Genomic DNA, 13,693 nt, shown 5'->3' with positions numbered 1-13,693 from the left:
TAACTTCTAATGTAGCCCTACTGACTGATTTTTGCAATGATTTTCTCAAAAAACAGACGGCAGAACTATACTACGCCAAAACTCGCCTGCTGACTGAATGAATGAGGAAATCAAATAGCGTGTGTGGCTGAAAGAGGGCGGAGACAGAGAGAAACTCGAGGTTTGTTGAGAAAAACCTGGTCCCGACCAGGTTAGTTTCACAGAGTATGTTACCATGGTAACTGACCGAGAGCTTAAGTTACCTCTCTCTGTGAAACAGGCTAGAGTTACCCCTCTTTCTCTGGTTTGAGTTAACTCCCTTTGTGAAACGGAAAACTCAGAGTTTCCCTCATTTCAGGGTTAACAGACTCAGAGTTTTCACTAAACCTGCTTTGTGAAATGGACCCCAGGTGAAGCTGCTTTTTGTTTTAATAGCCCTAAACTCTGGAACACTCTTCCTTTAGACTTAAGAAAAGCGGACTCGTTAGCCATTTTTAAAAAGAAATTGAAAACATATCTTTTTAATTTGGCTTTTAATAGGGGTTGATTTTATCTTTTGTCACTGTTACTGCTTTTCTTGGTTTTGTTGATGATGTGTTGTGTTTTCAACTGTTGTTGTTTTTATTGTTTCTGATATTGCTTTGTTCAAGCACTTTGGGCTGAAAGGTGCTCTATAAATAAAGATTATTATTATTATTAATCATGTGTCAACAAAAAGTCGTCCACACAGAAAATTATTTAAAATATATTTTAGAGAAAAATTGTTCAAAATACTCATGTTACTCCACCCACATGTTAACTTCCCTTTAATAGGCACTTTCTAACTAATGCTTTAAATAAATAACACTTTATGACTTTTGTATGTTATTTCTGAATGACACCAGGATGAACACAAACAAAGGAAGAGTGGAAGATGTGAACATGCTTTCTACAGTTAAACTCAGTGTGCACCCAGTCTGAAGGTGCAGTGAAGTGAACAGGAATGTATTGAACCTGTGACCTTTAATGCAGTTTACTGACCAGGATAAGAGGAGAAATATTATTTATTAGAGTCTGTGCTGTTCTTGGTCAGTTCTCTCTGTTCACTCTGTGATCAGGATGCTGCTGAGGTAAGTGTGAAAACTACAAAAATAAAAGCAGAACACTGAGGTGTCAAACTGCTTCAAGCAGCTATGATGTAATGATAAGCTGTCTGCATATAGCATGGAAACATCACACTGACGTCAGACAGCACTAACAGAACTAGCAGGGAGTGGTGCGGATGTACGATCATATACAAGAAGTACAGTCAGTTTTTGGGGTTTTACTGTGAGAACAATATCCCTCCAAAAAACTTGACTGTGATAAAAGTAGCTGCAGATACAAACTAATCGTCCTCCACATGAGCTGCTGCTTCTGCAGCCAGGGTCGACTTTAGAACACATTAAACAGGAAGAGAAGGGAAAAGTTCTGAAAACCCAAAATATTCTCAGTTTACAGCGTGTAAAAGTGCTGAGCACACAGCTACTTCATGCAAAAGTCCAGATTCCCTCTTTAAATGCAGTAAATGTAACTGTACCTGACACAGAGAGAAGGAAGACGACAAATCCACTCACTGCTGCAGTTAAACTCATATCTGCTCCTCTGATCTCTCTGTGAGGTTTCAGAGACAATAAAACATGTCAGCAGATAAAATAATGATGCACACAGGAGGTTTACAGTATCAGTCACATCTACAAACAATTCTACTTACAATGAAGACGGACGTCGTCTTGAAAGAAGCCGTTCCTCAGTCGTCAGTGAGCAGAAGACAGAGATCACACTCTTAAACCACTAGATGTACTTCCTCTTTAGCTTATTAACATACATGACGTGCCAAATGCGAGTAAACACCCACCATCGTACTAAAGTTGTGTTTAACACACATAGTTCAAGATGACTGGTAGGATCTGATGAGGACACACAATGGTTTTTAATGACTTTGGCTCAATAAATTGTCTTTGTTTACTGTAAGGTGTCCTTGAGTGACAGAAAGGCGCCTATGAAATAAAATGTATTATTATTATTATTATTATTACGGTGGTTTAGATTGATAAACTGTGTCCAACATGTAGATTGGGATAAAATCAAAAAAGTGTCACCTAACATTTGAAAAAACAGCCAAACCTCACAGTGTGCAGAGAAACAGAACAAAACTATCTGCATGGCTACACACCACTGAAGGTAAGAGAGAAAGTGTATTTTTGTAATTTGGGTGAACTGACCCTTTAAAGCAGACAGAGGAGGAAGCACTCACAGTGATGAAGCCTGAATGTGCCACACTTAAACTTCCCCACTAGAGGGCCGTGAACCATCAGAGATACTGAATCAGGAGCCTGAAACAACATTTTATCCTCCATCACTGAATGTTACATTACATTCAGATTTACTTTGTTTTCACATTTTATCACTAAAACTTCATTTTAACTTGTTCACACTGGACATCTAATTTATGAAGCATCACAGGTAGAAACTGTGGTTCAACGGCAAGGTGAGGACCCTGCTAAGGACCCGGGATTCTGTGTTTATGTCTGGGGACCCGCAGGCTTTCAAGCAAGCTCAGCGAAGCCTGAGGAGAGACATCAATGAGGCCAAACGCAGCTACAAGCAGCACATAGAGGAGCACTTTAACAGCAACAACTCCAGAAGCATGTGGCAGGGGAGAAAGACTTTGACTGGCTATAACGACAGCTACACAGCCACCAACTCCACAGACCGCACACTGTCAGACTAACTCAACCACTTCTTGTCTCACTTTGACAGCCGGATTGCTGCTGACACACACCCTGCTCTACCAGGGAAGGACAACGCCATTCAGCTGGACCAACATCAGGTCAGATCCACCCTGCGTAGAGTCAACGCCAGGAAAGCAGCTGGTCCAGACGGAGTCACCGGTAGGATTCTCAAGTCCTGCACAGACCAGCTAGCGGAGGTATTCACCACCATCTTCAACCTCTCGCTACTACAATCTGCAGTCCCCACCTGCCTGAAGTCAGCCACCATCATTCCAGTCCCAAAGAAAGGTACAGTGAACTGCCCTAATGACTATCGCCAAGTTGCTCTCACTCCCATAATCACAAAATGTTTTGAGAGACTCATCCTCTCTCACATTAAATCTGCCCCCCCTGCTGACCTGGACCAACACCAGTTTGCCTATCGAGTGAACAGATCACCAGAGGATGCTCCACTCCACACAGCCCTGACACACCTGGACCAGCCCAACACGTATGTTAGAGTGCTGATTGTGGACTTCAGCTCAGCATTCAACACGGTCATCCCCCATAAAATAATCTACAAACTGAGCAACCTGGGCTTAGGCAGTTCACTGTGCACATGGATACTGGACTTTCTTAGCAACAGACCACAACACATCAGGATGGGAGGCCACACATCATCCACTCTCATCCTGAACACTGGCACACCACAGGGATGTGTCCTCAGCCCACTCCTCTACTCCGTCTTCACCCATGACTGCTCCCTCATCCACCCACCAACACCATCGTCAGATTTGCTGATGACACGACCATCGTAGGGCTGATAACTAATAAAAACACGTCAGCCAACAGGGAGGAGATTCAGCATCTGACAGAATGTTCGGAAAATAACCTGGACTTAAACACCTCGAAAACCAAGGAACTGATTGTGGATTTCCAGAAATCCAAACCCACACAGCTCTCTGCCCTCTACATGCACAGGAGGAGGTAGAGAGGGTAGACAGCTTTAAGTCCCTTGGGGTTCACATCTCGGCCGACCTCACCTGGACCACACACATTTCTCATCAGGTGGGGAAGGCCCAACAGAGACTTTACTTCCTCAGGAAGCTGAAGCACGCTCACCTCCCTCAACACCTTCCGACCAACTTCTATCGGTCAGCGATAGAAAGCCTCCTGACCTACTGCTGCGCGGTGTGTTTCTGCAGCTGCACAGCACAGGACAGGAAGGACCTGCAGCGGGTGGTGAGGACAGCGGAGCGTGTCATCAGGACGACACTACCCCCTCTAAGAGACATTTACACTGGCCAACTCAAAAAGAAGGCCAGCTGTGTCATCAAGGACCCCACTCACCCCGGACATTACCTGTTCTCCCCCCTGCCCTCTGGGAAGAGATAAAGAGAGAGGGGGTTGTAGCTGATTCTGTGGTCTGTCCAGGGACCATGGTCTCTGGCACGGACCAGTGGTCACTACCACTAGGGGCGCTAGAAACACTGGTCGCGACCAGCTCCTCAGTGGTCGCGACCAGTTGCTCTGTGGCACAGACCAGTGGTCACAACCACTAGGGGCGCTAAAGATACTGGTACTGACCAGCTCCTCAGTGATCTGCCCTGTGGTCCCTGTGGTCTGTGAAGCGGCTTTAGTATTTTCTCCCCTTTCCGGTCGTTTTGACAGCACTGTTAGCTGGATAAATGTCAGAGATCATAATCTTTTGTCTATAAAATACACTATATCAGAAATATCATGATTAATATTGTTATTATCATTGATTATGAAGATATGTGGGGTCAGGACCAGCTGGTCTCTGGCACAGACCAGTGGTCACTACCACTAGGGGTGCTAAAGATACTGGTCCTGACCAGCTCCTCAGTGATCTGCCCTGTGGTTTCTGTGGTCTGTGAAGCAGCTTTGGTATTTTCTCTTCTTTCCGGTCATTTGACAGCACTGTTAGCTGGATAAATGTCAGAGATCATAATCTTTTGTCTATAAAATACACTATATCAGAAATATCATGATTAATATTGTTATTATCATTGATTATGAAGATCTGTGTGGTCAGGACCAGCTGGTCTGTGGCACAGACCAGTGGTCACTACCACTAGGGGCGCTAAAAACACTGGTCGCGACCAGCTCCTCAGTGGTCGCGACCAGTTGCTCTGTGGCACAGACCAGTGGTCACAACCACTAGGGGCGCTAAAGATACTGGTCCTGACCAGCTCCTCAGTGATCTGCCCTGTGGTTTCTGTGGTCTGTGAAGCAGCTTTGGTGTTTTCTTTTCTTTCCGGTCATTTGGCAGCACTGTTAGCTGGATAAATGTCAGAGATCATAATCTTTTGTCTATAAAATACACTATATCAGAAATATCATGATTAATATTGTTATTATCATTGATTATGAAGATATGTGGGGTCAGGACCAGCTGGTCTGCGGCAGGGACCAGTGGTCACTACCACTAGGGGCGCTAAAGATACTGGTCCTGACCAGCTCCTCAGTGATCGGCCCTGTAGTCCCTGTGGTCTGTGAAGGGCTTTTATTATTTTCTCTTCTTTCCGGTCGTTTTGACAGCACTGTTAGCTGGATAAATGTCAGAGATCATTATCCTTTGTCTATAAAATACAACATATCAGAATTATTATGATTAATATTGTTATTATCATTGATTATGAAGATCTGTGTGGTCAGGACCAGCTGGTCTGCGGCAGGGACCAGTGGTCACTACCACTAGGGGCGCTAAAAACACTGGTCACGACCAGTGGCACAGTGGTCATGACCAGCTGCTCTGTGATCTCTTCCGTTGTTTGGACCAGTTGAGTGATCTGTGGAGTGTTTGTTTCTTTGTATCTATTTTTATTACAACTTTTCCCTTTTCTCACTGCAGAATAGCCTAAATGTGAGAAGCCATAATCGTTTGTCTATCCAATGTTAATCTTAATTGTCTATCACATTTAATTGTCTATCACATTTAATCTCAAATGTTAACCTACTGGAACTCAAAAACATATACTTATGCTAATATATATATAGCTTCCCTCAAACCTTAAGTATGAATATGGCAGAATATAATAACCCCTTTGTGTACCTGTGGAAGGAACATTAGTATTCCTATTTAGGCTACATGCAGATAGATTTATAGATTTAATTATGTTAAATATTAGTTTCTAAATTGGCTAAAATCTTTGTCCTGTGTTATATTATTATCATAATCATGATCAACTAATTAAAGGCAAAAGTACAAAATCATTCAATGATCAGGAATCTTCAAGTAAAAAGTATCTGTATCGGTATCGGCAATACTGGCCCTGTAATTACTTGGATTGATACCAAAATTAGCAGTATCACCCACCCCTACCTTTAAACCAATGAAATGAAGGAAACGGTTGGTGATTCAGTTCATGACAAATCAGGAGCAATTTCCAATTTTGAAGCCAGATGTGATCGTATTGATCATATACCTATGTTCATTCTAAATCCACAATTTCTCATCAACACTTGAGAATTCGCTCCCATGAGTCTTTGCGCCATCAGCGCTCACTGTCTGCAACCGGTACTCCTCTGGTCACTACACTTTTCGCTAGGATTCCCAGGCACATTCCGACAATCCGTCTTAATCTTTGCTTACCTTATTTTTTTTCCTACTAAAATGTTTTCTTTTATGCAGGCTACAATTGACATCCTGGTGAGATTAGAGGGTTTTTTCCAGATTGTATGCAGAGAAAATCCTTGGAACAATCATCGAGTGATCATCTACATTTATTTGATATTAGTTTCTAGACCAAGATTTGATACAAAGGGTAATGTGACAAGCTTTTAAAATGCAACACATTGGTAAAGTTTAAACCAGTCAGGAAGACATGGACCTGCATAATCGATAGTTCTACTCATATAACTACAACTAATAATGATAATTTAATTATTGTTTCTCTGCTATCAGAAAGAAGACTCCGAGTGCCAAAGTGCAAATCAAACAGACTGAAGTTATTGTTCATCCCGACTTCTATCAAGCTGTTGAACAACAGAACTAAAATTAAGCTGCCACATTGTCAGTGTTAAAATGTATAGTGTCTTCCATGTTTTGAGATGTTTTAATGTTGATTTTATAATTGTTTTTATGTCTGTCTGTTGTTGAGGTATGCTTGTTTCTGTGAAGCAACAAATTGTAGCACTGTGCCCAAGGCAAATGTTCCCTCAGGGAAAATAAAGCTATTTCTGTTCTATTCTATAATGATTTCCATTAATTGTAAAGATCAATAATATTTGACAGACAAAAGATAATAATTTGTATTATTTATTTTTACATTTATTCAGCACAGTGTTGCCAACACAATGAGAAAAGGGAGAAGGTGTATTAATGTACAATAACTACTCCAAAGACCACTCAGTAAGACAACAAGCAGATGACGAGGACCACAGGACAGATCAGTGTCTCTAGCGCCCCTAGTGGTAGTGACCACTGGTACGTGCAAAAGACCATGGTCCCTGGACAGACCACGGAATCAGCTACAATGAAAGTACTACTCATACAACTACGACTAATAATAACAATTTAATCATTGTTATTATGATTTCTGTTAATAGTAATCAATAACATTGGATAGACAAACGGCTTCTCACATTTAGGCTATTCTGCTAACACAGTGAGAAAAGGGAAAAGTTGTGTTAAAAATAAATACAAAGAAACAAACACTCCACAGATCACTCAACTGGTCCAAACAACGGAAGAGATCACAGAGCAGCTGGTCATGACCACTGTGCCACTGGTCGTGACCAGTGTTTTTAGCACCCCTAGTGGTAGTGACCACTGGTCCCTGCCGCAGACCAGCTGGTCCTGACCACACAGATCCTTCATAATCAATGATAATAACAATATTTATCATAATAATTCTGATATGGTGTATTTTATAGACAAAGGATAATGATCTCTGACATTTATCCAGCTAACAGTGCTGTCAAAACGACCGGAAAGAAGAGAAAATAATAAAAGCCCTTCACAGACCACAGGGACCACAGGGCCGACCACTGAGGAGCTGGTCGCGACCAGTGTTTTTAGCGCCCCTAGTGGTAGTGACCACTGGTCCCTGCCGCAGACCAGCTGGTCCTGACCCCACATATCTTCATAATCAATGATAATAACAATATTAATCATAATAATTCTGATATAGTGTATTTTACAGACAAAAGATTATGATCTCTGACATTTATCCAGCTAACAGTGCTGCCAAATGACCGGAAAGAAGAGAAAATACCAAAGCTGCTTCACAGACCACAGAAACCACAGGGCAGATCACTGAGGAGCTGGTCAGGACCAGTATCTTTAGCACCCCTAGTGGTAGTGACCACTGGTCTGTGCCAGAGACCAGCTGGTCCTGACCCCACATATCTTCATAATCAATGATAATAACAATATTAATCATGATATTTCTGATATAGTGTATTTTATAGACAAAAGATTATGATCTCTGACATTTATCCAGCTAACAGTGCTGTCAAAACGACCGGAAAGGGGAGAAAATACTAAAGCCGCTTCACAGACCACAGGGACCACAGGGCAGATCACTGAGGAGCTGGTCAGGACCAGTATCTTTAGCGCCCCTAGTGGTTGTGACCACTGGTCTGTGCCACAGAGCAACTGGTCGCGACCACTGAGGAGCTGGTCGCGACCAGTGTTTCTAGCGCCCCTAGTGGTAGTGACCACTGGTCCGTGCCAGAGACCATGGTCCCTGGACAGACCACAGAATCAGCTACAACCCCTGCTGGATAAAGATCCATCAGATCTAAAACAAACAGACTGAAGAACACTTTCTTCCCACAGGCAGTGAAATGCACATTTTTTTCTGAAAACATATAATTTATGAAGCATCACAGGAAGTGTTTGAGTTCATGAGTCCATAGTTCAGGGTACAGATCAAAAACTTTACACCCCTTATAATCAAGGTGTCGCATAAACCTGGACTTTTATTCTGAAAGGGCTTCACATTAAGTGAACTTGGATCTACTCTGCTTCATTCAATCAATCCAAAATAATTTAATGGAACCTAAAAGAGAGTTATGGCTTAAATATTAGTTTAGGTCCTCCTCAGTAAAAACTTTCTCTGTGCATCTTCATATCAGCAACATCCCAAATCATAAAGAACCATTAAACTGTGGCACATTTCATTCTTATGGACACAAAATGTGACAATGTCAGAAATAAGCCAAAGCTAAAGGACAGAGTTGAATTTATATGTCTTATATCTGGTGAACAAATGATAATCTCAAACATTAACAGAAGAATAATTAGTTTAAAACTGAAGTTTAAACGTTCTGCACACTAATGTTTCACCTACAGAGCTGTCCAACAGCTCCTTCACTTGTTGTGGAAGCTGGCTGTTGATTTGACTCAGCAGCAGAAATAATTGGAAAATGTAACATCTGTCAAAGTGTTTTACTACTGGACTTATGTTTGGTGTTAATGTGTGAAAATATAAACTGTACATGAAGTAAAATGTGATGCTCTCAGCTCACTGTCTCACTTTGAACTCACTTTATTGGCTTTGTCAGCCAGGACAGGTGAAAACCCAGAAGCTGATCAGAGACTTTTCAGATATTATTTATTATTCTGTAGAATTTCAAAATACATTTTGTTTAACATCTCATCCATTTCTATAATATAACTGACTGTACCGGTTAAAATAAGCTCTCATAGTTTAAGCAGTAAGCTGATCTGAACAATAAATCATGTCTGACAGCTGGACATGATTCAGTTGAAGCTGCCGACTCCACGTTCTTCTAAACTTCCTGCTACATGCTGCTGCTGACTGTCTGTGCTGCTGACTCCTACCTGCTGCTGCTACTGAAAACTCAACATGAAAACTTTTGGAGCTGAAGGTAAATGTGTCCACTTCCCCCACATCCTCCACAGCCTCGCTCTCCTCTGTGATATTTCAATGTGGTACTTCTTTGTGTCCATCAGGTGAGTCCTGCCTCTGGTTCAGCTGCATCTGAAGAGAATCACAGAACACATGTGTAAAGTTTTAGTTGTGACTGTGACTGTAAATCTAAAGTGGGGATGTTTTATTGGATGCAGGAGTCTCTAACCTGACTGGACTTCACAGCATGTCTTCCTGCTGCTCTGTGTCTTCTGTCTGTGCTGCAGTGAAGTCTGAGACGTCCTCATAAACAGGACAAGAGTCCAGCTGATGAGGAGAGACGACAAAATGAAGCTCAAAGGACCTCGTTCATGAACCGGCATCAAATCAGATCAGTCAAGTTATTATAACTGTGATATAGAGGAGGTTTTATCAAGACGGCCTCTCTCTCTGTCTCACCTCTATCATCTCGACAGGTTCTTGTGGTTCGGTGGTGGAGCTCAGAGTTTTCTTCTTCCTGGATTGAGTCCAACAACAACAAGTACAAAATTCCACGTTGAGAAACTCATATCACTAAAACTAAATGAAGTCTGAAGAAGAAAATAAAAGAGCAGATGGATTCTGATTGTTTCACCTCGTCCACAGACTCAGGAGAAGAAGAGGAATCAGCATCAAGACCACCACAGTCACCCTGATGATGTTCATTATCATTGTTGAATTCACTAGAAATACACACAGATATGTGATGAGAATCAATAAATCACTTTTCCAGGTGATGCTGTCTGTTAATCAGTCAGTCAGAGTCCTCCACCTCTGACATGATGGAGGTTCCTCCCTGAACACAGCTACAGAAAAACTGTCTCTGAACGCAGACAGGAAATGTTATTTTCTCTGCACCAGTTATGAGTTGTTACATATTAACATGTTAATCTGCTCTGGTGCAGTAAACAGGTGTGTGTGCAGGTGAATGAAGATAACTCACCTGCCACAGTCAGACGTACGGTGGTTTTGTTTCTTCCTCTTCTGTTCTGGACTTCACAGTAATAATTCCCACTGTGTTCAGCTCTGAAGTCAGTGATGGTGAAGATCTGTCCTGATGCTTTTGGTGAGTCTTCATTCTTCTTGTACCAGGTGTAATTAGCTGCTGGGTTAGCATCACTGCTACAGGTCAGAGTCACTGAACTGCCCTCCACTATCTCAGCAGAGGGACTCACTGACACAGAGGGAAGCTTTGGAGCATCTGGAGGAGAAAACATGAACATGTATTACTTTAAGATAACTGGGTCACATGACATGAAAGATATTCTAAAAAACAGCAGTTATTTTGTATTAATTTATTTATGCTAAGTAATTTAATGACGGTCCCTAAATCAGTCTCAGTGATTCAGCGCGAGGCTCTGAGAGGTGAGCTGACCGTCCTCCTGCTGCTGACACTGGGAGAACCTCAGTAAAGTCTCAGCTGGACCCGATATCCACAGAATATCCAAACTGAAACTAACTTCACCCCGGTTCGATGAGTCGCCTGTTGCAGCCTTTGAACAGGATGACGAGGATTTCAGTCACTCAACTTCAACGGTACAAATAGCAGTAATGACAATAATAATCGATTTCAAGATGGTGTGGTGCTTTCACTGTGTGCAACTTAAATTCCCCATTCGCTCGTGATATTAAACCGACAAAAATCACGTCATCATCAAAATCAAATGTCATTATGTTTATCAATACCCGACCGACGGTGCCTTGCGCAACGCCCCCCCCCCCCCCAAAAAAAAAGAAAAGAAAAACGGATTTGCATGATTCACGACAGCCTCATTTTCAGGTCGGAAAAGCCGGATTGCGGGATTTATCAGGAACAATCACACACCTGCCCATCCACACAGGGTTGCCAGATACTGCAACAAATATAGGGACACAATCTTACTTGTTTCCTTTACTGTAAAATCGGGAGATTAACGGGAGAAATTACTGACCGGGAGCATCGAGGGAGATAGGGTTAAAAATCGGGAGTCTCCCGCGTGAATCGGGAGAGTTGGCAACTATGATTGTTATCTACGGAAGAAGATTAGGGCCACATGTGAGGTTTTTTTTTGTTTTAGTTCTGACTTTAAAGTCAGAATTTTTTGAGAAAAGTCAGAATTCTGAGATTAAAGTCAGAACTCAAAAAAAATTTACATGTGCAGACTTCTGACTTTATTCTCAGAATTCTGAGAAAAAAGTCAGAATTCTGACTTTAATCTCAGAATTCTGACTTTAAAGTCAGAACTAAAAAAAAAATTCACATGTGGCCCTAATCCTCTTCCGTAGTTATCCAGACTGTACATGCTGGTTGTGTTCAGGTCCTGTTTGCAGAGTCCTGACAGTGTGAATGTTGCTTCTCCTCTAGTTGTAGCAGTTTGACGTTATTCAGTTACATATAATTCTGCTGCATCTACAACTTTTAGAAGCCAGTGTGTCTGCATGTCTTTTTCCTGATACAGTGGATCAAACTCACAGACTGGAGGAGAGCCGTAGTTCTCATGTCCTTTAACAGCACAGGAATAACTGTCTGCATAATCATAGGTGACTGAATAAGTAGAAGATGTTTGTGACTGAATTTTCTGTCCATTCTTGTACCAGATGTAGGAAGAACGATCAGGTAGACGACAACTGCTGTGACACTTCAGCTCTCTCGAGCCAGAATGTGAGGATGTGGTCACCTGCACCTGGAGATCTGGATGTGAAGAAGGAACATGAATGTTATTTTAGACAAATTGTCAACATACACACACAACACATTAATATTATTGTTCTTCAGATGTTGAACATTTGGAAATAATTTAAATATGATCGAAAATGTTACCTGCGATTCTCAAAGTGACTCCAGGTGAACCAGTATATCTCCCACCTGGTTGGTTTGTTATGAACATGAACTTGTACTCAACTGAATCGCTCTCTTTCAGGTCAGTGATTCTCAGAGTGCATCTCTTTTTAGAACATCTGGACTCAACACGATCTTGATAATCTGATTCTGTTCTCAGATCCACAGGTTGATATCTTCTCTCTTTGGTAAACCAGAATGCTTCCTTAACTTTAGTATAACGGCCATATTTCCAGGATGGGTATGTGTAGGTGCAGCTCATGTTTACTGTTGATCCTTTTAAGGCACAGATCTCAGTAGAGCTGTAAGTCACTCCCCAGCCATGCTGACCCTGTATCACTGTAACACAAGAAGACATCTGCTTTGATCAATTCACAAAGACAAATCATTTTACACAGAGTAGTAACATTTAACATTAACCACACACGTTAACTTCCCTTTTCTGGTAACTGTCTAACTCCTGATAAAAATAATGGTTCATGGCTTTAATATTGTTTCTGAATGGAATGAGCCTGAACACAAACAGAGAATACCAAACAAAGTCTGAGCGTAGTTACTCATGATCAATGCAAAGGAAGAGTGGAAGATGTGAACATGCTTTCTACAGTTAAACTCAGTGTGCACCCAGTCTGAAGGTGCAGTGAAGTGAACAGGAATGTATTGAACCTGTGACCTTTAATGCAGTTTACTGACCAGGATAAGAGGAGAAATATTATTGATTAGAGTCTGTGCTGTTCTTGGTCAGTTCTCTCTGTTCACTCTGTGATCAGGATGCTGCTGAGTGTGAAAACCACAAAAATAAAAGCAGAACACTGAGGTGTCAAACTGCTTCAAGCAGCTATGATATAAAGATAAGCTGTCTGTATATAGCATGGAAACATCACACTGACGTCAGACAGCACTAACAGAACTAGCAGGGAGTGGTGCGGATGTACGATCATATACAAGAAGTACAGTCAGTTTTTGGGGTTTTACTGTGAGAACAATATCCCTCCAAAAAACTTGACTGTGATAAAAGTAGCTGCAGATACAAACTAATCGTCCTCCACATGAGCTGCTGCTTCTGCAGCCAGGGTCGACTTTAGAACACATTAAACAGGAAGAGAAGGGAAAAGTTCTGAAAACCCAAAATATTCTCAGTTTACAGCGTGTAAAAGTGCTGAGCACACAGCTACTTCATGCAAAAGTCCAGATTCCCTCTTTAAATGCAGTAAATGTAACTGTACCTGACACAGAGAGAAGGAAGACCACAAATCCACTCACTGCTGCAGTTAAACTCATAT

The 13,693-nt window shown here is 41.8% G+C and overlaps 2 protein-coding genes and 3 long non-coding RNA genes across 8 annotated transcripts in view; 3 read left to right on the top strand and 2 right to left on the bottom strand.

The window, feature by feature from the left end:
• LOC115588307 (B-cell receptor CD22-like) overlaps window positions 1–13,693 on the top strand; it is a 342,428-nt gene that overhangs the window by 178,542 nt on the left and 150,193 nt on the right. The gene's annotated exons all lie outside the window — the stretch shown is intronic.
• The window catches only part of LOC115587743 (uncharacterized), a 232,600-nt gene that overhangs the window by 144,401 nt on the left and 74,506 nt on the right, over window positions 1–13,693 (top strand). The window lies entirely within an intron of this gene.
• The window catches only part of LOC115587750 (uncharacterized), a 219,348-nt gene that overhangs the window by 143,611 nt on the left and 62,044 nt on the right, over window positions 1–13,693 (top strand). The gene's annotated exons all lie outside the window — the stretch shown is intronic.
• Window positions 9,279–13,693, bottom strand: part of LOC115587633 (uncharacterized) — a 36,339-nt gene continuing 31,924 nt past the window's right edge. For 2 of the 4 annotated variants that reach the window (XR_003985105.1, XR_003985099.1), the window contains 2 exons: window positions 9,783–9,880; window positions 9,279–9,685 (listed from right to left, as the gene is read on the bottom strand). This is a non-coding gene — a long non-coding RNA (uncharacterized LOC115587633). Of the gene's footprint in view, window positions 9,686–9,782; window positions 9,881–10,012; window positions 10,071–10,187; window positions 10,276–10,535; window positions 10,673–13,693 lie in introns of those variants that run through there. The other 2 variants (XR_003985108.1, XR_003985098.1) reach the window with 2 other exon arrangements.
• Window positions 11,841–13,691, bottom strand: LOC115587454 (uncharacterized). Its single transcript, XM_030427276.1, has 3 exons — window positions 13,637–13,691; window positions 12,393–12,749; window positions 11,841–12,263 (listed from the first exon to the last, which is right to left on the bottom strand). Exons 1-3 carry the CDS (start codon window positions 13,689–13,691, stop codon window positions 11,953–11,955), a joined length of 723 nt encoding a protein of 240 aa, XP_030283136.1. The 3' UTR covers window positions 11,841–11,952.

The sequence above is a fragment of the Sparus aurata genome, chromosome 1, assembly GCF_900880675.1.
Source record: "Sparus aurata chromosome 1, fSpaAur1.1, whole genome shotgun sequence".
Taxonomy (NCBI): Eukaryota; Metazoa; Chordata; class Actinopteri; order Spariformes; family Sparidae; genus Sparus; species Sparus aurata.
This window is presented reverse-complemented; position numbering and strand designations above follow the sequence as displayed.

Bases quoted from the DNA above. Each gene is read 5' to 3' on its own strand.
- LOC115587454 (XM_030427276.1), bottom strand. From the start codon at position 13,691: ATGAGTTTAACTGCAGCAGTGAGTGGATTTGTGGTCTTCCTTCTCTCT. The intron at 12,750-13,636 runs GTACAGTTACAT...CTTGTGTTACAG, and splicing joins CTTCCTTCTCTCTGTGTCAG to TGATACAGGGTCAGCATGGC. The intron at 12,264-12,392 runs GTAACATTTTCG...CTTCACATCCAG, and splicing joins AGTCACTTTGAGAATCGCAG to ATCTCCAGGTGCAGGTGACC.